Genomic DNA, 25,148 nt, shown 5'->3' with positions numbered 1-25,148 from the left:
ACAGTGATCCTCTACCTGATCTCTTCTCTTCCACGAACAAGATGCTCTTGTGGAAGGTGTAGTTTTGGCTGATTGTCTTACTGCTGAGCAGAAAGACAATTGCATAAACCTCCTAGATCAATTCTCTGAGCTCTTCTCTACTGTGCCAGGTACCACTTCTTGGTGTGAGCACACTATAGATACTGGAGACAGTTTACCTGTCAAAAGTAAGATCTATAGGCAGCCTGACCATGTCAGGGACTGCATAAAGCAAAAGGTCCAGAAAATGTTAGAACTAGGAGTGGTTGAGCACTCTGACAGTCCATGGGCTTCTCCTGTGGTACTGGTACCAAAACCCCATTCCAAAGATGGAAAGAAGGAAATGCGGTTTTGTGTAGACTATAGAGGTCTCAACTTGGTAACCAAAACTGATGCTCACCCTATACCCAGGGCAGATGAGCTCATAGATACACTGGCATCTGCCAAGTATCTAAGCACTTTTGACTTGACTGCAGGGTATTGGCAGATCAAATTGTCAGAAGATGCTAAACCTAAGACTGCATTTTCTACCATTGGAGGACATTACCAGTTTACTGTAATGCCTTTTGGATTGAAAAATGCACCTGCCACTTTTCAGAGGTTGGTGAACACAGTCCTGCAAGGGCTGGAAGCTTTCAGTGCAGCATATTTGGACGATATAGCTGTCTTTAGCTCCAGCTGGGATGATCACCTGGTCCACCTATGGAAAGTTTTGGAGGCCCTGCAAAAGGCAGGCCTCACTATCAAGGCTTCAAAGTGCCAGATAGGGCAGGGTAAGGTGGTTTATCTGGGACACCTTGTTGGTGGGGAACAGATTGCACCACTATAGGGGAAAATCCAAACAATTATTGATTGGGTTCCCCCTACTACACAGACTCAGGTGAGAGCCTTCCTAGGCCTCACTGGGTATTACAGGAGGTTCATTAAGAACTATGGCTCCATTGCAGCCCCTCTTAATGACCTCACTTCCAAAAAGATGCCTAAAAAGGTATTATGGACAGCAAACTGTCAGAAAGCTTTTGAGGAGCTGAAGCAGGCCATGTGCTCTGCACCTGTCCTGAAAAGCCCTTGTTACTCTAAAAAATTATATGTCCAAACTGATGCATCTGAATTAGGAGTAGGGGCAGTCCTATCACAACTTAATTCTGAGGGCCAGGATCAACCTGTTGCTTTTATTAGTAGGAGGTTGACCCCTAGAGAAAAGCGTTGGTCTGCCATTGAGAGGGAGGCCTTTGCTGTGGTCTGGGCTCTGAAGAAGTTGAGGCCATACCTGTTTGGCACTCACTTTATTGTTCAGACAGACCACAAACCTCTACTTTGGCTAAAACAAATGAAAGGTGAAAATCCTAAATTGTTGAGGTGGTCCATATCCCTACAGGGAATGGACTATACAGTGGAACATAGACCTGGGAGTAGCCACTCCAATGCAGATGGACTCTCCAGATATTTCCACTTAGACAATGAAGACTCATCAGGTCATGGCTAGTCTTATTGTCCTTCGTTTGGGGGGGGTTGTGTAGGAAAGTACCATCTTGCCTGGCATGTTACCCCCATTTTTCACTGTATATATGTTGTTTTAGTTGTATGTGTCACTGGGACCCTGGTAACCCAGGGCCCCAGTGCTTATAAGTGTGCCTGAATGTGTTACCTGTGTAGTGACTAACTGTCTCACTGAGGCTCTGCTAATCAGAACCTCAGTGGTTATGCTCTCTCATTTCTTTCCAAATTGTCACTAACAGGCTAGTGACCATTTTTACCAATTTACATTGGCTTACTGGAACACCCTTATAATTCCCTAGTATATGGTACTGAGGTACCCAGGGTATTGGGGTTCCAGAAGATCCCTATGGGCTGCAGCATTTCTTTTGCCACCCATAGGGAGCTCTGACAATTCTTACACAGGCCTGCCACTGCAGCCTGAGTGAAATAACGTCCACGTTATTTCACAGCCATTTTACACTGCACTTACGTAACTTATAAGTCACCTATATGTCTAACCTTTACCTGGTAAAGGTTAGGTGCAAAGTTACTTAATGTGAGGGCACCCTGGCACTAGCCAAGGTGCCCCCACATTGTTCAGAGCCAATTCCCTGAACTTTGTGAGTGCGGGGACACCATTACACGCGTGCACTACATATAGGTCACTACCTATATGTAGCTTCTCAATGGTAACTCCGAATATGGCCATGTAACATGTCTAAGATCATGGAATTGCCCCCTCTATGCCATCCTGGCATTGTTGGCACAATTCCATGATCCCAGTGGTCTGTAGCACAGACCCTGGTACTGCCAAACTGCCTTTCCTGGGGTTTCACTGCAGCTGCTGCTGCTGCCAACCCCTCAGACAGGCATCTACCCTCCTGGGGTCCAGCCAGGCCTGGCCCAGGATGGCAGAACAAAGAACTTCCTCTGAGAGAGGGTGTGACACCCTCTCCCTTTGGAAAATGGTGTGAAGGCAGGGGAGGAGTAGCCTCCCCCAGCCTCTGGAAATGCTTTGTTGGGCACAGAGGTGCCCAATTCTGCATAAGCCAGTCTACACCGGTTCAGGGGACCCCTTAGCCCTGCTCTGGCGTGAAACTGGACAAAGGAAAGGGGAGTGACCACTCCCCTGACCTGCACCTCCCCTGGGAGGTGTCCAGAGCTCCTCCAGTGTGCTCCAGACCTCTGCCATCTTGGAAACAGAGGTGCTGCTGGCACACTGGACTGCTCTGAGTGGCCACTGCCACCAGGTGACGTCAGAGACTCCTTGTGATAGGCTCCTTCAGGTGTTGCTAGCCTATCCTCTCTCCTAGGTAGCCAAACCCTCTTTTTTGGCTATTTAGGGTCTCTGTCTCTGGGGAAACTTTAGATAACGAATGCAAGAGCTCAGCCGAGTTCCTCTGCATCTCTCTCTTCACCTTCTGATAAGGAATCGACTGCTGACCGCGCTGGAAGCCTGCAAACCTGCAACATAGTAGCAAAGACGACTACTGCAACTCTGTAACGCTGATCCTGCCGCCTTCTCGACTGTTTTCCTGTCTGTGCATGCTGTGGGGGTAGTCCGCCTCCTCTCTGCACCAGAAGCTCCGAAGAAATCTCCCGTGGGTCGACGGAATCTTCCCCCTGCAACCGCAGGCACCAAAAAGCTGCATTACCGGTCCCTTGGGTCTCCTCTCAGCACGACGAGCGAGGTCCCTCGAATCCAGTGACTCTGTCCAAGTGACCCCCACAGTCCAGTGACTCTTCAGTCCAAGTTTGGTGGAGGTAAGTCCTTGCCTCACCTCGCTGGGCTGCATTGCTGGGAACCGCGACTTTTGCAGCTACTCCGGCCCCTGTGCACTTCCGGCGGAAATCCTTTGTGCACAGCCAAGCCTGGGTCCACGGCACTCTAACCTGCATTGCACGACTTTCTAAGTTGGTCTCCGGCGACGTGGGACTCCTTTGTGCGACTTCGGTGAGCACCATTTCACGCATCCTCGTAGTGCCTGTTTCTGGCACTTCTCCGGGTGTTACCTGCTGCTGAGAGGGCTCCTTGTCTTGCTCGATGTCCCCTCTCTCTCCTGGTCCAATTTGCGACCTCCTGGTCCCTCCAGGGCCACAGCAGCGTCCAAAAACGCTAACCACACGATTGGCAGCTAGCAAGGCTTGTTGGCATTCTTTCGGCGGGAAAACACTTCTGCACGACTCTCCACGGCAAGAGGGATCTGTCCACCAAAGGGGAAGTCTCTAGCCCTTTTCGTTCCTGCAGAAACCTCAGCTTCTTCTGTCCAGTAGAAGCTTCTTTGCACCCGCAGCTGGCATTTCCGGGGCATCTGCCCATCTCCGACTTGCTTGTGACTTTTGGACTTGGTCCCCTTGTTCCACAGGTACCCTAGATTGGAAATCCACAGTTGTTGCATTGTTGGTTTGTGTCTTTCCTGCATTATTCCTCTAACACGACTTCTTTGTCCTTAGGGGAACTTTAGTGCACTTTGCACTCACTTTTCAGGGTCTTGGGGAGGGTTATTTTTCTAACTCTCACTATTTTCTAATAGTCCCAACGACCCTCTACAAGGTCACATAGGTTTGGGGTCCATTCGTGGTTCGCATTCCACTTTTGGAGTATATGGTTTGTGTTGCCCCTATCCCTATGTTTCCCCATTGCATCCTATTGTAACTATACATTGTTTGCACTGTTTTCTAAGACTATACTGCATATTTTTGCTATTGTGTATATATATCTTGTGTATATTTCCTATCCTCTCACTGAGGGTACACTCTAAGATACTTTGGCATATTGTCATAAAAATAAAGTACCTTTATTTTTAGTATAACTGTGTATTGTGTTTTCTTATGATATTGTGCATATGACACTAAGTGGTACTGTAGTAGCTTCACACGTCTCCTAGTTCAGCCTAAGCTGCTCTGCTAAGCTACCATTATCTATCAGCCTAAGCTGCTAGACACCCTATACACTAATAAGGGATAACTGGGCCTGGTGCAAGGTGCAAGTACCCCTTGGTACTCACTACAAGCCAGTCCAGCCTCCTACAATCAGTCCTGAGTGCTGTTTTCATTTTGCTATTAACCATGGGTCTGAAGTACAGAGGAGATTAAATAACATATTGTCGCTTTTGCCTATGTCTGCTAAGTTAGGTCTACTAAACCTTGAGTAAAAGATGGAATTGCGTTCTGCGTGCTGTAAAGTGTGACTGACCTATCCTTTTGTGAGTGTAGGGTAGTGGAAAGAGCACTACTATTAACAACTTCCACTTGGGTAGACAGCTTGAATTAAGAAGAGTTATGAATAGAAATGCCCTTTTTCTCCATTTTGGCCATGAGTAGAAAACAGCATGATTGGACACAATCCCTGCCGACCTCTGGTCCACAAAAGCCTGCCTTTTTTGTCATAGTATTTATTTTCAAATGTAAATGTAACACCTCACTGATGAAAATTGCCACCCCTTTCATCCTATGTGGGCCAGTAAAATGAAAATGTAGTGTTGGGCAATAGGAGAGTGAATATTCTCAGGGATAGGTCAGGTGGGACTTCTTGGAGGACAGCTTCTAGACTGATCTATGCTAGATACTCAAAATGCTGATTGTCATTATTAATATTGGAATAAACTTGGTTCCTTGGTTCCTGGTCCTCAGCTTCCTCAAAAAGATCCTTCTGCTATTGCCATCATCATCCAGCTGCCTTGTTGGAGTGTTAGGTAAATTGTGGAAATGATTGTATTGGAATGGTTGGCACTAAAGGACTGGCAAACAGTGTAGTAAGTTTTGTCAACAGTGTTGTCAACATCATCATCATTAACCAAGTTACCTTCACACTCATTGTTAACAGTGCCAAAGTTATTGTTGGTTTCATTGTCAGCCACAGTGACATTTTTTAAATGCTCATCGTCGAGTGATTCAACAACAGAGTTGTCACCATCCATGGTTGGGTTGACGTCCACCGCTTGCTCATCATTGCGGTCTTCATTGGGGTACTGCTGGTTATTTATGGGGATCTTACTCAATGGCATCTGATTCTTAGTTGTTTTTGATAGTGTTCTGCTCATCAACAAAGGTATTTTGCTCATTATCATTGGTGGTGCTAACTATGATTTATTTGTTAATGGAACTGTTGTCAATGACTGAATGTGCTTGCTTGCCAATGAGACAGCTGTGGAAGATGTCATTGTCACAGACAGTTTGAGAGATCCCTGTGAAGTAATCTGGCTTCACACCAAAGAGGCAAGCCCCATTAAAAGGCATGACCATGAGTAACACCTGAACATCACTAAAAAAGCCCAGGCGTCTCATCCACACCTGATGCCGGAGCACCATACTAGTGCCGACAGCTCTGCATAAACAGTTGGTCATGTTTAGGCCTAAACAGATGGCATACTTGGCCATCTTGAATGTTCTGTGCCAAATTGGCACAGAACTCTTTTGGGGCTACTGGTATTTATCTATGTGCCCCAGTCCCAACAATGGCATTGAATGATCGAATGGTTCAATTCTTTATGACTCTCCAGATGCTGCCTCCAATGTGACCACCCTGACCCATCCCTGGATATACTTTATGACTCTCAGTGTGGGCGGTAGTAAAAAAATAATTGGTGTTAAACCTCGTAGCGGAGGTTTGTACTACTAAGCTCTAGGGAGTAGGTGCTGCATTAGGAAGGCAGGGTCACCCGGAGCATATGAAGATTTAAGAAAGATACAGTGCTGAAGTAATGATAGTGCAAGGAAAAAGGACAATTATAAAACGTTCAACACGTGGAGTAGAATAGCAGGAGAGAGTAAAGTTAAATCAGTGTGAGAGGCATTTAGCCTAAGAGAAGCATACAGTAGGGGGTAATTAGAAAGCTACATTAGACTGTGAATTTATTAAAATGAGAAGGGGAGTTAAAAAAATGATAAACGGAGCATTCAGCTCATTATGCCGGTTCTTTCCTTGACCCTCGCCAGCATGAAGTGACATTAAGGAATTTATGGGCTTTTAATGATGAATTGTAGGAAACACAGTCCCTATGTTCAATATCAATCAGTTTTAAAAAAAGGGTACCACATAATTTACAAACAATTATGTGTATTTTGCTACAAGGAGGAAATGAAGAAAAACAGCAAATAATCTCACCTCCAGATATGACATAGAGACGGTGTAGATGACGTTGTCACTGGTTGCCTCAATGCATTTAAAGAGGTCGTTTAGAGTCTGGATGTAAATCCCCGGCTCACTGTCCATTCCAAGCATTGTGTAGGTTTTACCTGTACCTTTTACATAATTAAAGAGAAAGAATGATAACTATGCAAGTAATAAATACTAGTTTCATGTAACTGTTGGCGGAGTAATTTCCTCCACCATACTTCCTGTTTGGTGGACAAAATTGCTCTGGTAGATTCTACTCAAGATGTAGCATGTTTTTCTATAAACGAGACGACTTTCCGTTACTACTGAATTCGAGCCCACGTGAAGTCTCTCTTTAACATGTTATGTAGTCCCTTACAAACAGTCAATTACCTTATCATTACCTACCTTATTAGTATAGAGAAAATATTGTAATCAAAGGGTATTTTTCTTACAATAAAGGTAATAGACTTAGGGCCAGATGTAGGAAACGTTTAGCGAGTCGCAAACGGCAAAAATTGCCGTTTGCGACTCGCTAAACGCGTTTCCTAATGCAGAAATGCATATTGCGAGTCGGTACCGACTCGCAATATGCATTTCAGAATCGCAAATAGGAAGGGGTGTTCCCTTCCTATTTGCGAGTCTGAGTGGTATGCAATACCATTTGCGACCGCGTACGCGGTCGCAAATGGTATCGCAGTTACCATCCACTTCAAGTGGATGGTAAACCACTCGCAAATTGGAAGGGGTCCCCATGGGACCCCTTCCAGTTTGTGAATGGACCCAAAAATATTTTTTCAGGGCAGGGAGTGGTCCAAGGGACCACTCCCTGCCCTGAAAAAATACCGAAACTAAAGGCTTCGTTTTTTTTTTTAAGTGCAGCTCGTTTTCCTTTAAGGAAAACGGGCTACACTTAAAAAAAAAAAAACTGCTTTATTGAAAGCAGTCACGAACATGGAGGTCTGCTGACGACAGCAGGCCTCCATGTTTGCGAGTGCCTATACTCGCTATGGGGCCGCAATTTGCGACCCACCTCATGAATATTAATGAGGTGGGTCATTGCGACCCCATAGCGAGTCGCAGTCGGTGTCTGAGACACCGTACTGCATACCAATTTGCGACTTGCAAATTGCGAGTCGCAGGGACTCGCAATTTGCAAGTCGCAAATTGGCGTTTTGCTACATCTGGCCCCCAGTCACATCAAAATCTATCCTCGATAACTAATCAAAAGCAATATGTTTGTATTTTCTTTACCAGCCATTTGAAATCATTATATTTTTATGTACCTGTTGGGCCATATGCGAAAACGGTGGCATTGTATCCAGCAATGACTCCATCTATCAAGGTTTTTGTGGTAGAAACATACACTTCTTCCTGTAAACAATAAAACATCCTGAATTTCTGAAGGCACTGTATGCGAAACAGCAGGTGAAAAAGAAACCAGAAGCTCCCACAAAAAGTACTTGTTGCTCTGCATTTAAACCTGTCAAGCTCACTGGCATTTCAGCTTCTAAATTGTCAACTGAAAGGTCAATGGTTTCAAATATGGGAGGTACTTAAAGTAGCACAGTCTCTAACAAATAGTGCATGGTAATTTGTACCATTGTTCTAAAAGAACAATTTACTTACCTTTGGTAACGCCTTTTCTGGTGGATACACTAGCTACCTGTGGATTCCTCAACTAAAGAATTTTCCCCCACGCACCAGCATTCGCCGGAAACTTTCTTCTAGCTCTGCACGTCGACGATGACGTCACAATAGCCCGACTCCCATGCAAAGCCGTATGATGTAATCCAGGCAATAAGAGGTCCTTGTCGGCGTGCAGACATCAGTTATCAACATTTTTTACGTGCTTTGAGGCGAACAGGAGAACATTGACACTACAGATGTGATATGAACACATCAATCAAACTTATATACCAACATTTATTTCCACTAATATGAAACATAGCCAATAGAAATAAACAACCCACTGCATACAATCCTACAATACGAAATATATGCATAAATCCATCTAGAACATATAAATATATACATATATACACGTCTTTTAAAAAAAAAATATATATATATACATAAACAAATATATACAGATATATAAATCATTGCATCAGTATATACAGATGTACAACATACCGGTGCTCATCCAAGGAAATCTTGGTAAGACCAGCCAGGCAACGGGGAGGCGGGTGGAACCGTGAGGAATCCACAGGTAGCTAGTTTATCCACCAGAAAAGGTGTTACCGAAGGTAAGTAACTTGTTCTTCTGATGGATACAACTACCTGTGGATTCCTCACCTAAAGAATAGAGTCCCAAAGCAGTACAGCACTCGCTGGTGGGTGCCTGAATGGTCAAACCAAGAAATCCTGCAGGGCTAAGCGTGCAAAATGGCCATCCTCCCAACTTCGGAATCCAAGCAATAATGCTTGGCAAATGTGTGGAGGGATGCCCAAGTTGCCGCCTTGCAGATATCAACCACAGGAACACCTCTAGCTAAGGCTGATGAAGCCGCCTTAGCCCTGGTGGAATGGGCTCATAGCCCCACAGGAGGATCCTTCTTTGCTAAAGAATAACACAATTTGATGCGAAGAATGACCCACCTGGAAAGCGTTCTCTTGTGGACAGCTTTGCCTCTCCTCTTCCCCACATAACCGACGAAGAGCTGATCGTCCTGTCTGAACTCCCTCGTCCTGTCGACAAAGAAGCTCAACGCTCTTCTTGGGTCAAGTCGGTGAAGCCTCTCTTCCTCCTTTGAAGGAAGAGGTGGGGGATAGAAGGAAGAAAGAGTGATGGACTGTCCTAATTGAAAGGGTGTAACAACCTTCGGTAAGAAAGCTGCCTTGGTCCTTAACACCACCTTGTCCCTGTAAAAGGAAGTATATGGGGGTTCCACACTAAGAGCCTGGAGCTCACTCACTCTTCTAGCAGAGGTAATGGAAACTAGAAACACAGTTTTTAAAACTCAAAGCCTCATGGGATCAAACTGTGAACCCATAAGAAAGGCCAACACTAAGTTCAAATCCCACTGTGGCATAACTAATGGAGTGGGCGGAAACTTGTTAGTCAGACCCTTAATGAACCTCAAAACAATTGGGGACTTAAACAAGGAGGGTTGGTCTGGAAGGCACTGAAAGGCCCTTAACAGTGGTAACTGCACAACCCCTCTGTGCCAAGGATAACGCAAATGACAGGATGTCAGATAGGTGGGCATGCAAGGGATCAATTTGATTCTCTCCACACCAAATCACAAATTTAGCCCACCTGCTTGCATAGATAGATTTGGTGGAGAGTGGTCTGGCCGATAATATAACTTCCACACTCTCAGGTGGGAGAGAAAAAGTACTCAAATTGCCCCGTTCTCCAGGCATGTAGGTGCAGGCTCTGGAGGTGGGGGTGTAGAACCTGCTCCTGCGACTGCGAGAGGAGGTCTGCCCTGTAATGGAGACGGAGCGGACGGCACAGAGAGAGTTGGAGGAGGTCTGAATACCACACCCTTCTTGACCAATCCAGAGCTATTAAGATGACTTGAGCCCGGTCTTGGCGAATCTTCCTCAGGACCCGAGGAATCAAGGGTATGGGGGGAAACACTTAAAGCAACTGATCCTTCCAGGACATCTGAAACGCGTCTCCCAAAGCTCCTTGCACCGGATACTGGAGGCTGCAGAACGACGGGCAGTGCGCGTTCTTCCGAGTGGCAAACAGGTCTATCTGTGGATACCCCCACAGCTGAAAGATGTAAAGGACCAGGTCTGGATGAAGACGCCACTTGTGATCGGTCGAGATGCACCGACTGAGACCGTCCGCACGCACGTTCAGACCTCCGGCCAAATGGTTTGCTACCAAGCAAATCCGATGGTCCTGAACCCAGGACCTGACCCGTAGAGCTTCTCTGCAGAGAAGATACGACCCCACTCCTCCCTGCTTGTTTATATACCACATCGCAGGAGTGTTGTCCGTTAGGACTTGAACCGACCGACCGCGAAGGGAAGGGAAGGGAGGAAGGCCTTGAGAGCCAGACGTATCGCCCGCAATTCCAACAGATTGATGTGAAACCTCTGTTCCACTGGAGACCAATGACCTTTGATCTCCAGGTCCCCCAGATGAGCCCCCACCCTAGAATGGAGGCATCCGTTATCACTGTGGCCACCGGAGGTGGCAGCAAGAACGGCTTTCCTTGAGAAAGGTTGCCGTTCGCAGCCCACCACTGAAGATCCGCTGCAGCATCTCTGGAGATCTTTATCGATTCCTCGAGATCTCCTTTGTGTTGAAACCACTGCCTGCGGAGGCACCACTGAAGAGCCCTCATGTGCCAACGTGCATGAGTGACCAGCAGAATGCAAGAATCGAACAGACCGAGCAGACAAAGGACATTGAGGACTGGAACTACCGCTCCACTCTGGAACATTGGAATCAACACCTGAATGGCCTGAATCCACTGCGGTGGAGGAAAGGCCTGATTCAATGTTGTGTCCAGTACTGCCCCTATGAACAGGAGGCACTGAGAGGGCTCCAGGTGAGATTTGGGCACGTTCACAGAAGAGCCCAGATCAAACAACAACTGAGTTGTCGACTGCAGGTGACGTCGCATGAGCTCCGGAGAACTGACTTTGATCAACCAATCGTCCAGATAAGGGAATACTGCTATCCCCCTTCTTCTGATCTCTGCTGCAACCACCGCCATCACTTTCGTGAAGACTCGAGGTGCTGAAGTAAGACCAAATGGAAGGACCATAAACTGATAGTGTTGCGAACTCATCACAAACCGGAGATACTTCCTGTGCGACTTGAGGATTGGGATATGAAAGTAAGCATCCTGCAAGTCGATAGACACCATCCAATCTCCTTCGTTCAACGCCAAAAGAACCTGTGCTAGGGTCAGCATTTTGAACTTCTCCTGCTTGAGGAACCAATTAAAAATCCTCAGGTCCAGGATTGGCCTCAACCGACCATCCTTTTTGGGGATCAGGAAATATCTTGAATAACAGCCCTGACCCCTCTCCTGCTCTGGAACCAACTCTACTGCACCTTTCGACAAAAGGATTAGCACTTCCTGTTGCAGTAAAAGAAGATGGTCTTCCGAACAGAAGAATGGGCGGGGAGGGAAGGAGGGGAAACTCCCAAAAGGGAAGAGTATAACCTTTCCCCACAATATCGGTGACCCAGGAGTCTGATGTTATTGACTCCCACATGTGAAGAAACTGAGACAGTCTCCCCCCTACAGGAGATGCATGCAAAGGGAGTGATGGAGGACTAAGGCTGCTTTCCCTGCTGCACCCCTCCGAAGGAAGAATAAGGGGCAGAGTGCTGCTGGGTGGCCCCTCTAGTACGAACTCTACCTCTGCCCCTGATTGATCTATAAGGGTGAGCTTTCGAAGGTTGCTGTCCTGCTGCCTGGGATCTCCCTCGAAAGGACGAGCCACGCCCAAACCCCCTAAACCTCCTAAACGATCTCAAGGAAGTGGAGGTGGATGCTTGCCAGCCCAAGGATCTTGCCGTGGCCCTACTCTCCTTGAACCGTTCCAAAGAAGAGTCAGCTTTTGCCACAAATAGTTTATCCCCATCAAAGGGCAGGTTAAGTAGGGTTGTCTGCACATCTGGAGAGAATCCTGAAGACCGTAGCCAGGCATGCCGTCTTGTCGCTATGGATGTGCCCATAGCCCTGGCCGATGTGTCCGATGTGTCAAGCCCAGATTGGATAACCTGGGTCGCCGCCTGAGCGTCCGCCAAAGGATTAAGCACCTCCTGAGGCAACGCAGAGTGTGTCTTGGCCACATCCATGAGAGCATAAATGTACCTTCCCAGGATATAGGTAGCATTCGTTGACTTGGGGGACATGATACATGAAGAGCACGCCTTCTTAGCAGATTGGTCCATTCTCTTGGACTCCCCGTCTGCGGGAACCCCTGGAAAAGATCCCAGAGCAGAGTGTGAGGAGCATGAAGCCTGCACTACCAAACTCTCCGGAGTCGGGTGTCTGGACAAGAACGCTGGATCTCCAGGAGCCACCTGATGCCTCCTCGCAACAGACCCGTTTACTGCCGTCGAAGTCACAGGCTTCTTCCACACCTCTATTATTGGGTCAATGAGCGCCTCTTTAAAAGGAAGAAGTGTCTCTGCAAAAGCTGAAGAAGGATGCAAAACCTCCGTAAGAATGTTTGTATTAACATCCGCAGCAGGAAGAGGAAGGTCATGAAAATCCGCAGCCTTCCTGACCACCGAATGGAAAGAGGCAGCCTCTTCAGTGTACTCCCCCATAGATGCCAAGTCCCTCTCTGGGGAAGTGTCCAAACCACTAGCTGTGTCCAAGCCCTGCAGGTCTCCCAGGGGCTCCACAATCTCACCCCCTTCCAAGAGCTGCTTGTCATACTCTTGCTCCTCTAGCAGCCTCAGAGTCAACCTCCTGGAGCGGAGCCTGGATTTAATTCTTGGCGTCGATAAGGCGTCTGCCGACGCTCAAGACCTCGGACGGCGTCGACCTTCAGATTCATCAGACGCCGGATCCATCAGCGCCGCAGGCTTCTTCAGAGTACATGAAAGCTGCCGCGAACTCATTGGCGCCGGGGCGGTAGATGTCATCGGCATCACAGGTCTTCTAGGCGACGTCATTGGTACCGGTGCCGAACCAGCACTTCCCAAAGGAAGGAAAGGCATGAAGGGTGTCGGTCTCTATGAAGCCGAAACACCTATGCCATAGGCCAATGGACCCGAAGGTCCCGAACAACCACCTCCCTGAGCCATGGCGGCAAAGATGTTGAACATCGCATTAAGAAATGCGGCAGGGTCTGTGCCTGGCGCCAGGAACGCCGGATATCCTTGTGGAGCCGGTGCCTGAGGCGGAGCCGGCGTCGGCTCGGGCATCTCCGTCTGCACAGGAGAGACCGCCGGCTCCTGGTGAGGATCGACTTCGAAGACCGACAGCGGAGACGTCGCAGAAGTAGGAGTCGTCCGAGGTGGAGGTGTCACAGTCGGACTAACTACCCAAGTCGTTCGACGTTGAGCCGACGGTAACCTTGAGCAGGAACGGTCCTTACTTGACAACCGTCGTGAATCATGCCGGAGTCGGGAGTCCTGATGTCGCCTGTGAGATTTCGATGACTTGGAAGCAGACTCACGACGATGATGTCTCTCCTTCTTCTTAGACCTTGCCAAGAACAACTTGGCCTCCCGCTCCTTGAGAGCTTTCGGATTCATGCGCTCACATGAACCGCACGCTTCGACCTCATGGTCAGAGCTCAGACACCACAAACAATTCTCGTGAGGGTCTGTGACCGACATTCGGCCCCCGCGCTCCTTACAGAGTTTAAAACCCGACTTCCTTGGCTGAGACATTGTTACACACGAAGTGAAACAGTAGCTCCCTGGTAGCCTCGAAGAAAGAAACGTTACTCGAAGGCACGGAAAAAAGGGAACTGACGTCTGCACGTCGACGAGGACCTCTTATTGCCTGGATGACGTCATACGGCGTCGCGTGGGAGTCGGGCAATTGTGACGTCATAGTCGATGTGCAGAGCTAGAAGAACAGTTCCTTCGAATGCTGGCACGTGGGGGAAAATTCTTTAGATGAGGAATCCACAGGTAGTTGTATCCATCAGAAAGTACATTAATTGCCTGGCCAACCAGTACATACATTAAAAATAAGGTTTTTACTGGGCTTAATTTCTCAAAGTCAACAGCTGACATTTAGGCCCTGGTAATCTACTTCGACAGACTGAAAGTCTCTTTGTGAGAAGAATGCATCCGCTACTAGCCCTGAGGGTGGCTACACCCTCTTTGTGCCTCCTCCCGGTGGGGAGGGGGTCACATCCCTAATCATATTGGGGGAATCCTCCATCTGCAAGATGGAGGATTTCTAAAAGTCAGAGTCACCTCAGCTCAGGACACCTTAGGGGTTGTCCTGACTGGCCAGTGACTCCTCCTTGTTTTTCTCATTATCTCCTCCAGCCCTGCCGCCAAAAGTAGGGGCAGTGGCCGGAGGGGCAGTCATCTCCACTAGTTGGGATGCCCTGTGGCGCTGTAACAAAGGGGGTGAGCCTTTGAGGCTCACTGCCAGGTGTTACAGTTCCTGTAGGGGGAGGTGAGAAGCACCTCCACCCAGTACAGGCTTTGTTCCTGGCCACAGAGTGACAAAGGCTCTCTCCCCATGTGGCCAGCAACATGTCTGGTGTGTGGCAGGCTGGCAAAACTAGTCAGCCCCCACTGGAAGTCGGGTATGTACGTTTTCAGGGGGCATCTCTAAGATGCCCTCTGGGTGTATTTCACAATAAAATATACACTGGCATCAGTGTGCATTTATTGTGCTGAGAAGTTTGATACCAAACTTCCCAGTTTTCAGTGTAGCCATTATGGTGCTGTGGAGTTTGTGTATGACAGACTCCCAGGCCATATACTCTTATGGCTACCCTGCACTTACAATGTCTAAGATTTTGCTTAGACACTGTAGGGGCATAGTGCTCATGCACCTATGCCCTCACCTGTGGTATAGTGCACCCTGCCTTAGGGCTGTAAGGCCTGCTAGAGGGGTGACTTATCTATGCCATAGGCAGTGTGAGGTTGGCATGGCACCCTGAGGGGAGTGCCATGTCGACTTAGTCCTTTTCTCCCCACCAGCACACACAAGCTGGCAAGCAGTGTGCATGTGCTGAGTGAGGGGTCCCCAGGGTGGCATAAGACTTGTTGCAATCCTTAGAGACCTTCCCTGGCATCAGGGCCCTTGGTACCAGGGGTTCCAGTTACAAGGGACTTACCTGGATGCCAGGGCTGTGCTAATTGTGGAGACAAAGGTACAGGTTAGGGAAAGAACACTGGTGCTGGGGCCTGGTTAGCAGGCCTCAGCACACTTTCAAATCATAACTTTGCATCAGCAAAGGCAAAAAGTCAGGGGGTAACCATGCCAAGGAGGCATTTCCTTACAACCAGTCTGCAGGATTTTGTATCACCATTCTGGCCATACTAAATATGACCTTCCTACTCCTTTCAGATCAGCAGCTACCACTCAAACAATATATGAGGGCAGCCCCAATGTTAGCTTATGAAGGGAGCAGGCCTCACAGCAGTGTAAAAACGAATTCAGGAGTTTTACACTACCAGAACATCTAAACTACAGAGGTATATGTCCTGCCTTTTGCCTACACAGCACCCTGCCCAATGGGTTACCTAGGGCATACCTTAGGGGTGACTTATATATAGAAAAAGGGGAGTTTTAGGCTTGGAAAGTACTTTTAAATGCCAAGTCGAATTGGCAGTGAACTGCCCACACAGGACTTGCAATGGCAGGACTGAGGCAAGGTTAAGGAGCTACTTAAGCGGGTGGCACAATCAGTGCTGCAGGCCCACTAGTAGCATTTAATCTACAGGCCCTGAGCATATATAGTGCACTTTACTAGGGACTAATAAGTAAATTAAATAATCTAATTGGATATGATCCAATGTTACCATGTTTAAAGGGAGAGACCATATACACTTTAGTACTGGTTGGCAGAGGTAAAGTGCGCAGAGTCTGAAAAAACAGCAAAAACAGTATCTAAAAAGTGGAGGGAGGCAGGCAAAAAGTTAGGGGTAACCATCCTAAAGCTGTCAGGTCTAACACTAACCATACCCATTCCAGTAACAACTTACAGACTCACATCACATTCTCAAGTGTCGGTGCCTTTTGTCCACATTGCTGAAGGTAAACAATTAGAACCCGACATAGGCAATTCAGGACAGCTAGTACAATAGTAGGCAGCAGTGGGCATCTCCCTATTAATCAACTTAAGGTGCCTCCTCTCGACATGGTACACTTGGGTGCAGAGGGTATTTTGAGGAGGGAATTGTGCAGGATTAAATACTGTTGTGTCTCACTGGTCAGGCTTTAAATTCACTTTTAATTCACTTTAAATTCACTCATTCATATACATAGTATTCTTCATTTGTTCTCATTAGCTCTTGGGAGCATATCGGCGGAAATCCAGCATGTCATAACCATGTACTTGCAGTCACATTTGGGCACAAAGCAGTCGGAAAACAGACTGCTGTGGCTGTCTGTGGAACAGCTCTTACTGAATTCATGAAAGTAGAATAGGCCCACCTATGTGCGGGGACCCCGGAGAAGGAATGGTTTCTTACCTGTAACTCCAGTTCTCTCGTAGGGGTATTTCCATGATAGTCATAAGCACTGAATAGTTCCGCGCGCCTGCGGGGACCCCGGAGCACTGTTGTGTAGTATATTCTTAAGTGCAATCATCAGCTCCTTGACAAAAAAGGTCTGTGAAAAACACTTAAGAATAACAATGTGCAGCCTATGTGAACAGCTACACAGGCCAAATTGTTAGAAGAAAAAACAGTTGTAGTGTAAATTTCACGTTTAAACCTCTATTTATTCTATAAATACATAAATAAATACATTCTCATATTTTATTTACACCTCTCATGAGAATAAAACAATGTAGGGCAGTGTAGCCCATAGGCTGCCATTATACAGAATGAAAATAGAGCTGTGCCTTTAAGAAAGTAAAGTCTTCCTGTTTCCCATCATGCACAGCAAAAGGCAGTTGCCTCAGTTCTTTTTTGGAGGCTATTAACCTGACATGAAGAAAAAACAAAACATTTGTTGGAGTACCAACCTCCATAATATTCATGTTCTATGTCAACTCCACCGGGGAGGAGGGAGGGTTGCTTATGACTATCATGCAAATACCCCTACGAGAGAACTGGAGTTACAGGTAAGAAACCATTCCTTCTCTCGTAGGGGATTTCCATGTATAGTCATAAGCACTGAATAGAGTAGCAAGCCCATCCCCATAACCGCGGTGGAGTAGATATAAGAATACTGAGAAAAACATGAATCATGCAAACAAATTCTTGAGCAAAGCCTGCCCAACCTGAGCATCTGCCCTAGCGTCTGTATCAAGGCAGTAATGCTTAGTAAAGGTATGGACCGACCTCCAAGTGGCAGCCTTGCATATTTCTGCCAAAGGGACATTTCTCATCAAGGCTACAGTAGCTGCTTTCCCTCTGGTAGAGTGGGCTTTTGGCCTACCACCAAGGGATTTGTTTGCTAACTGATAACATAACATTATACATGAAACAATCCACCTGGATAACGATTGTTTAGATGTGCCCAAACCTGTTCTGATTGGGCCATAGTTAATAAAAAGCTGTTGTGATTTTCGAAAGCTTTTTGTCCTGTCCAGGTAAAATTTCAAGACTCTCTTTACATCCAGAGAGTGCAGAGTTCTCTCAGCAGGGGTAGCTGGATTCTGAAAGAAAGTCGGTAATGAAATTGTTTGGTTCACATGGAAGTCGGAGACTACCTTAGGTTAAAAATTTTGGATGAGTTCTCATTACCACTTTCGCAGAATGAAAAACCGTGTAGGGTTCCTGAGCGCAAAGGGCCTGGATTTCGCTGACCCTACGCGCTGAAGTGATTGCCACCAGAAAAGCAGCTTTCCATGTGAGATGCTGCAGCGATGCCTTATGTATCGGCTCGAATGGCGGCAGCATCAGACGTGATAAGACAACGTTCAGTTCCCATGGAGGAGAAGGCTTTCTAATGGGAGGAAAAACCTTCTTTAAACCTTCTAGGAAATCCTTAATAATCGGAATCCGAAAAAAGGAAGTTTGTGAAGGACTCTTTCTGTATGCCGTTATCGCCGCCAAGTGAACTTTTATTGACGACAGTTGTAAGCCCGATTTTGCCAAACTTAACAAGTATGGCAGGATAGATTGTTCCCCACAGGAAACCGGGTCAATGTTGTTGTGTAAACACCAAATGCAGAATCTCTTCCACTTGCTTGCATAGGCTGATCGTGTGGAAGGGCGCTTTGCTTCCTTCAGAATTTCCATACAGTCCTGAGGTAGGTTCAAGTGTCCATATTGCACTAGCTCAGGAGCCATGCTGCCAAACTCAACGATGAGGGGTTGGGATGAGATATCTGCCCTCTGAACTTCGTGAGAAGGTCCGGACGATATGGTAGCCTGATGTGTGGTTTGAGTGACCGGTGAAGAAGGTCTGGGAACCACCACTGGCGTGGCCACTCCGGAGCAATTAGGATCATTTTGGTCTGAACATTGGACAGCTTCTGGAGGACCGCCGGAATCAGGGGAAGCGGTGGAAAGGCGTAAAGAAATGCTCCTGACCAGCTTATCCACAGGGCATTCCCCAGTGTCCCTGGATGGTAATATCTGGAGGCGAAGTTTTGGCATTTTTTGTTTTCTGGGGTTGCGAATAGGTCTGTAGAGGGGGTACCCCAGAGTGCGAAAATGGAATGAATGACGTCGTCGTGTAGTACCCATTCGTGGTTCTCGTCCATTACCCGACTGAGGGCATCCGCTTGAACATTCTGGATGCCGGGCAGGTGAGTTGCCACTAGTGACAGGTTCCTGGCTAGAAGCCAATGCCAGATTGTCTGAGCCTCTCTGGATAAAATTCTGGACCTGGTGCCTCCTTGTTTGTTCACGTAGTACATAGTGGCCACGTTGTCTGTCTGGAGAAGGAGAGTTTCCGTTCTCAGAGAGGGAAGGAAGGCTTTGAGCGCAAGGTGGACTGCGCGAAGTTCCAGCAGGTTGATGTGATAGAGACTCTCTCTCTGTGACCACTCGCCTTGGACTCGAAGATGTTCCATGTGCGCCCCCCATCCGATCAGTGACGCATCTGTTACGATGGTTTGAGATGGGGGCCGTTGTTGGAACGGAATCCCCACCAAGAGATTGCTGGGTAAACACCACCACTTGAGGGATTGTAGGGTGTGAGGAGAAAGAAGGACTTTGTTCTCCCAATCGTCCCTCAGTTGACACCACTGATCCTCCAGATTTTCCTGCAATGGTCTCATATGGAGGCGAGCATTGGGAACCAGATGGATACAAGACGCCATCGAGCCCAGTAGAGAAGCTATTATTCTTGCAGTGGCTTGAGGTCTTTCCTGCAGTTGTTTGCACTTCTGGAGAATCGATAACCGTCGTTCCTCCGAAGGAAACACCTTTCCTAGCCTGGTATCTACAATGGCCCCTAAGTAATGCAACCTCTGAACAGGTGTTGCTGTAGATTTCAGGAGATTGACTTGAAGACCAAGTTTTTGCAGCAGTTGTAGAGTCCATTCGAAATGTTGCTGTGTCTCGAGACAACTGGAGGCCTTTATGAGCCAATCGTCTAGATAGGGGTAGACGAATATTCGCTGTTTCCTCAAGTGGGCGGCTACTACCGCCATGCATTTGGAAAAAGTTCTTGGCGCTGATTTTAGGCCGAAAGGTAGAACTGCAAATTGGTAATGGCGTTTTCCGACGGTGAACCTTAGGAATTTTCGATGTTTCTTGTTTACTGGGATATGAAAGTAAGCGTCGCAAAGATCTATCGCACATAGCCAGTCGCCCTGACGTAGATGTGGATAAATTTGGTGTAAGGCTAACATCCTGAATTTTTCTTTGCGAATCCATTTGTTTGCTGTCCTCAGATCTAAGATGGGACGAAACTCTTGTTTGTCTTTTTTCGGTACAAGGAAATATCTCGAATAAATCCCCTTCCCTTGTTGGCTGATGGGAACGGGTTCTATGGCTCTTTTTTGCAATAGGATATTGACCTCTAACTGTAGAGCTTCGAGATGGCGGTTGGCTGTTTTGGGTGGAACAGATGGTGGAGAACTGGTGAATCTGAGAGCGTAACCATGTCTCACAATATTCAATACCCAGGCGTCTGTTGTGATGCGTAGCCACTCGTCCAGATGATTTGAGATACTTCCCCCTACCGGAGTGGATAACGGAGGAGGGGGAAGCAAAGATTCAGGGCTTAGACGTGGGAGCCTGTCGAGTTGCCTGAGTTTGAGGTGTTGAACGACCCCTTGTCGACCTTCGCTGAGTAGAGAAACCCCTTTGATACTGCTGTTGTTGCTGCTGCTGGGGGCGCGAAGACATCCAGTGTGGCGACTGATACCGGTGGGTGAAAAGTCGTCGTTGATATGGCCGGAAAACCTTTCTTTGTTCTTTCGGTCTTTCCATGCCTACCGCTTTCAAGGTATCTAGTTCAGCTTTCATTCTAGCCATCTCGTCATCGGCATGAGAACCGAACAAGGTGGAGCCCGAGAAAGGCAGGTTTTGTATTCTCTGCTGCGCTTCAGGTTTGAGTGATGTAAGTCTCAACCATGCATGCCTTCTGAGCGCTATCCCGTGTGCATAATTGTGTGCGGATAGCACCGAAGAGTCAGCTGCAGCACTTATAATTTGGTTAGACACCATGGCTCCCGCACCCACGACCTCCAGGAAATCTTCCCTTTTATCCTTAGGAAGATGTTCCGCAAACTGCATTAAAGAGTCCCAGAGGGCACGATCGTACCGCCCTAATAACGCAGTAGCGCTGGCTGCCTTCATCGTGACGGCTGCAGCAGAGCATACTTTTCGTCCTGCAGCATCTATCTTTCTGCTCTCTTTATCTGGAGGTGAAGAAGAAGATGGTGAGTTTGAATGCAGTTTCTTTGCCGCTACTATGACCACCGAATCAGGAAATGGGTCCGACCTCAAGAATAGAGGATCTTGTTCTGGTGGACGATATTTTTTAATAAGTCTGGAAGGAGCAGACTTTGTTGCGGCCGGTGCAAGGAAAATATCCATTGCTGGTTCAAGGAGACCTGGAACCAGTGGAAGCAAAGGTCTGGAAGATGTCCTGTGATGCAAGGTCTCGAAGATCACTGACGTCGATGGGGCAGGTACCGCCAGCGGGATGTTCAGCTTGGTTGCCCCTCGTACTAAGACCTCCTGGAACGTATTCACATCATCTATGGGGGACACTCTCGGGGACGGTGAGTCCGATAGGGTTGGAGAGTAGTCCCGTGTAGACGAAGAAGAACGCCTGTGATGCGAATGCTGAGATCTCTGTGAGTCATGACGGTGCCGAGAGGAAGAAGAGTGTCTAGAGGAATGTCCCGAACGTCTTACAGACCGCGTTGGAGTCCTCAAAACAGACTCTGAAGGCGGAGCCGGAAGAGGCGCCGTAGGTGTTACCGGCGTCTGTGGCAATGGTGATTGTCGAGGAGAGAGTTGTGGAGACGCTGGAAGGAGGATGAGTGAAGCCGAGGAATCTGAGGTTGTATAAACCCTCCTAGGTCTTTTTGATTGTCTCGACGTCGACACACTCCTCGACGTCGAAGTACGGTGACGGCGAGTGCCCTTCGCCGTCGATTCTTCTCGCCGTTGAGAATCTCTCGACGATGACCCTCGACGTCGCCGTGATGACGGTGAACGTCTACGACGTCGAGCACCCCTCGACGTTGATCGATCTCGCCGTTTCGACGGCGAACCGGATTCAGATCTCCTCGACGTGGAACGTCCTCGCCGTGTCGACGGTGACCCAGATCTCGACAGCGAAAGTCCACGCCGTCTCGACGGCGAAATCGTCGTTGACGGCGAGCGATGTCTCTTTCTCGCCGGCGAACCACTCCTCGACGGCGAGCATGTTGGCGCCGTTCCTTGCCTCGACGTCGACGCCCTCGACGTCGTCGGAGACCTGTGCCGTTTTTGAGCCGGTCTGGTCGGAGTTATAGAGGAACCAGTGTGAGCCCTGGTAGAAGACTGACCTTCTCCTCGCTCTGTGGTAGAATGACCACTTTTCCTCCTGTCCTCTTTCGCCTGGAGTCGGATCTTCTCCCTGTCACGAAGGGTCCTTCTGGAGAAGGTTTTGCAGATGTCACACGACTCCGGTTTGTGGCTGGATGGAAGGCAAATTATGCAGACCCGATGTGGATCTGTTTTGGCCTTTTTTCTGCCACAAGAAGGACATTTGTCAAACAGTGAAGGCATTTCTGAAGTAGAAAAACCTCAAAATTCTGTCAGAATCTAACAGAAAAAAGCAGAAAATTATCACTCAATGTTAAAAACGTCGAGTGAAAATGAAATTCAAAAGATTTTAAATGAATTTCTGTCACAAAAGGATTTTGTGAGGTAGAGCTCAATGCTTCAGGGTCCTGTCAGAAAGGAGCCGGAAAAAAGAACTGAGGCAACTGCCTTTTGCTGTGCATGATGGGAAACAGGAAGACTTTACTTTCTTAAAGGCACAGCTCTATTTTCATTCTGTATAATGGCAGCCTATGGGCTACACTGCCCTACATTGTTTTATTCTCATGAGAGGTGTAAATAAAATATGAGAATGTATTTATTTATGTATTTATAGAATAAATAGAGGTTTAAACGTGAAATTTACACTACAACTGTTTTTTCTTCTAACAATTTGGCCTGTGTAGCTGTTCACATAGGCTGCACATTGTTATTCTTAAGTGTTTTTCACAGACCTTTTTTGTCAAGGAGCTGATGATTGCACTTAAGAATATACTACACAACAGTGCTCCGGGGTCCCCGCAGGCGCGCGGAACTATTCAGTGCTTATGACTATACATGGAAATCCCCTACGAGAGAACAAGTTATTTACATTCAGTCATGCCTTATCTGGTAGAGACTGTTTCTAGCTGCAGATTCCATACCTTAGAATTACCCACAGATGGGAGACTGGATACAGAAGTTTTTGAGCAGCACCCCTGTGCTCTGGTAGATGGGATCGTTCAGCTCTGTGCCATTAGCTGCGCCTAAAGTTGCCAGCCAAGCCTGCTAACATCGGTTTCTTTTCACAACCACAGTTTGATGACAAGTTAAATCGTGGGAATAGGTGCCCTGCAGAGCACAGCATTAGAAACACGTCCTTAACATTAGAGATAGTGATAAGGAAAATACCTGCAGAGAAACAGGAATCACTTCCATTGTGGGCACATTTTATTTTTACAGGTGCACCTTTTTAATAGGTTTGTTGTGTGTCAGTTTTGCTGGGACGTATGCCGATGACTTTGCTTGGTCTGAAACAGACAGGGGCATTTCACTTTGTTCAATGCCCTGAAAGTTATTGATTAGTGTAGGAAGTTGGCTGTGTATATACTATCTCAAAGTGAGAGATATTGTGCACAGAGTCCAAGGGCTCCCCTTAGAGGTTGATAGTGGCAAAATTAGATAGTACCAATGCTCTATTTTGTGGTAGTGTGGTTGAGCAGTAGGCTTATCAGAGAGTAGTGTTAAGCATTTGTTGTACACATACAAGCAATAAATGAGGAACACACACTCAAAGACTTAACTCCAGGCCAATAGTTTTTATATAGAAAAATATATTTTCTTAATTTATTTTAAAACCACAAGATTCAAGATTTGAGGTAAGTACATAAAATGCAAGGTACTTCACACAGGTAAGTATAGAACTTTGATTCAAAGGAGTACTACACACCGTTTTAGTTAAGATGGCAACAAGCTATTTTAAAAGTGGACACTGCAAAAATCAACAGTTCCTGGGGGAGGTAAGTTTGGTTAGGTTTCTCAGGTAAGTAAAGCACTTACACAGTCAGTCTCCTGGGCACAGGCAGCCCACCATTGGGGGTTCAAGGCAGCCCTAAAGTCACAGCACCAGCAACACAGGGCCGGTCGGTGCAGAGGTCAAAGGAGGGCCCAAAACACATAGGCGCCTATGAAGAACAAGGGTGCTCCGGTTCCAGTCTGCTAGCAGGTAAGTACCTTTGTCTTCGGGGAGCAGACCAGGGGGGTTTTGTAGAGCACTGGAGGGGACACAAACAGGCACACAAAACACACCCTCAGCAGCACAGGGGCGAATGGGTACAGTGTGCAAAGTAGGCGTCGGGTTTGCTATTGAAAGCAATGAAGGGACTCGGGGGTCACTTAGGTGATGCAGGCAGGGCACAGAGGGGCTTCTCGGGCCAGCCACCAACTGGGCTAGGAAGAGAGCCGCCTGTTCATCACTTCTGCATTGGAAGGTGGTTCCTCTCGGTTTTGGGGGCTGCGGGTGCAGTGCTTGGTCCAGGTGTCGGGTTCCTTGTTACAAGGCAGTCACGGTCAGGAGGAGCCTCTGGATCCTCTCTGCAGACTTTGCTGTGGGGGTGCAGGCAGGTCGACTCAGGTGACCCACGTCGTTGTAGTCGCCTGGGAGTCCTCTCTGTGGTGTTAGTTCTCTGGAGCTTGAGCTGGTGGCGTCGGGTGCAGAGTGTGAAGTCTCACGCTTCTGGTGGAAAGAGAGAGTTCTTTGGAAGTTGCTTCTTTGTTGCAAAGTTGTTGCAGGTTTTTGAACAGTGCTGCTGTTCTTGGGAGTTTCTTGGTCCTTCAGGTTCAGGGCAGTCCTCTGAGGCCTCAGAGGTCTCTGTTTCCTGTTAGAAGCGTTGCTGTGCAGGTTCTTTGAGTCTGGAGACAGGCCGGTAGGGCTGGGCAAAGTCAGCTGTCGTCTCCGTCGTCTCTGCGGGGCTTTCAGGTCAGCAGTCCTTCTTCTTGTAGTAGGTTGCAGGAATCTGATTTCCTGGGTTCAAGGTCGCCCCTAAATACTAAATTTAGGGGTGTGTTTAGGTCTGGGGGGCAGTAGCCAATGGCTACTGTCCTGGAGTGTGGCTACACCCTCTTTGTGCCTCCTCCCTGAGGGAAGGGTGCAACGTCCCTATTCCTATTGGAGGAATCCTCCAATTTCAAGATGGAGGATTTCTAAAGGCAGGAGTCACCTCAGCTCAGGGCACCTTAGGGGCTGTCCTGACTGGTGGGTGGCTCTTCCTCCAGCCT

The 25,148-nt window shown here is 47.7% G+C and overlaps 2 protein-coding genes across 2 annotated transcripts in view; both read right to left on the bottom strand.

The window, feature by feature from the left end:
• LOC138262384 (kinesin-like protein KIF19) overlaps positions 1 to 12,851 on the bottom strand; it is a 696,763-nt gene extending 683,912 nt beyond the window's left edge. The window contains exons 1-3 of the mRNA XM_069212284.1: positions 12,090 to 12,851; positions 7,882 to 7,969; positions 6,605 to 6,741 (exon numbers count right to left, since the gene is read on the bottom strand). Coding sequence (XP_069068385.1) covers positions 6,605 to 6,741; positions 7,882 to 7,969; positions 12,090 to 12,851 — 987 coding nt within the window. The remainder of the gene's footprint in view (positions 1 to 6,604; positions 6,742 to 7,881; positions 7,970 to 12,089) is intronic.
• Positions 12,852 to 14,087: 1,236 nt separating this feature from the next.
• The window catches only part of LOC138262383 (kinesin-like protein KIF19), a 94,150-nt gene continuing 83,089 nt past the window's right edge, over positions 14,088 to 25,148 (bottom strand). Inside the window, exon 4 of the mRNA XM_069212283.1 lies at positions 14,088 to 14,204. Coding sequence (XP_069068384.1) covers positions 14,088 to 14,204 — 117 coding nt within the window. The remainder of the gene's footprint in view (positions 14,205 to 25,148) is intronic.

The sequence above is a fragment of the Pleurodeles waltl genome, chromosome 10 (assembly GCF_031143425.1).
Source record: "Pleurodeles waltl isolate 20211129_DDA chromosome 10, aPleWal1.hap1.20221129, whole genome shotgun sequence".
In the NCBI taxonomy this organism is placed as follows: Eukaryota; Metazoa; Chordata; class Amphibia; order Caudata; family Salamandridae; genus Pleurodeles; species Pleurodeles waltl.
This window is presented reverse-complemented; position numbering and strand designations above follow the sequence as displayed.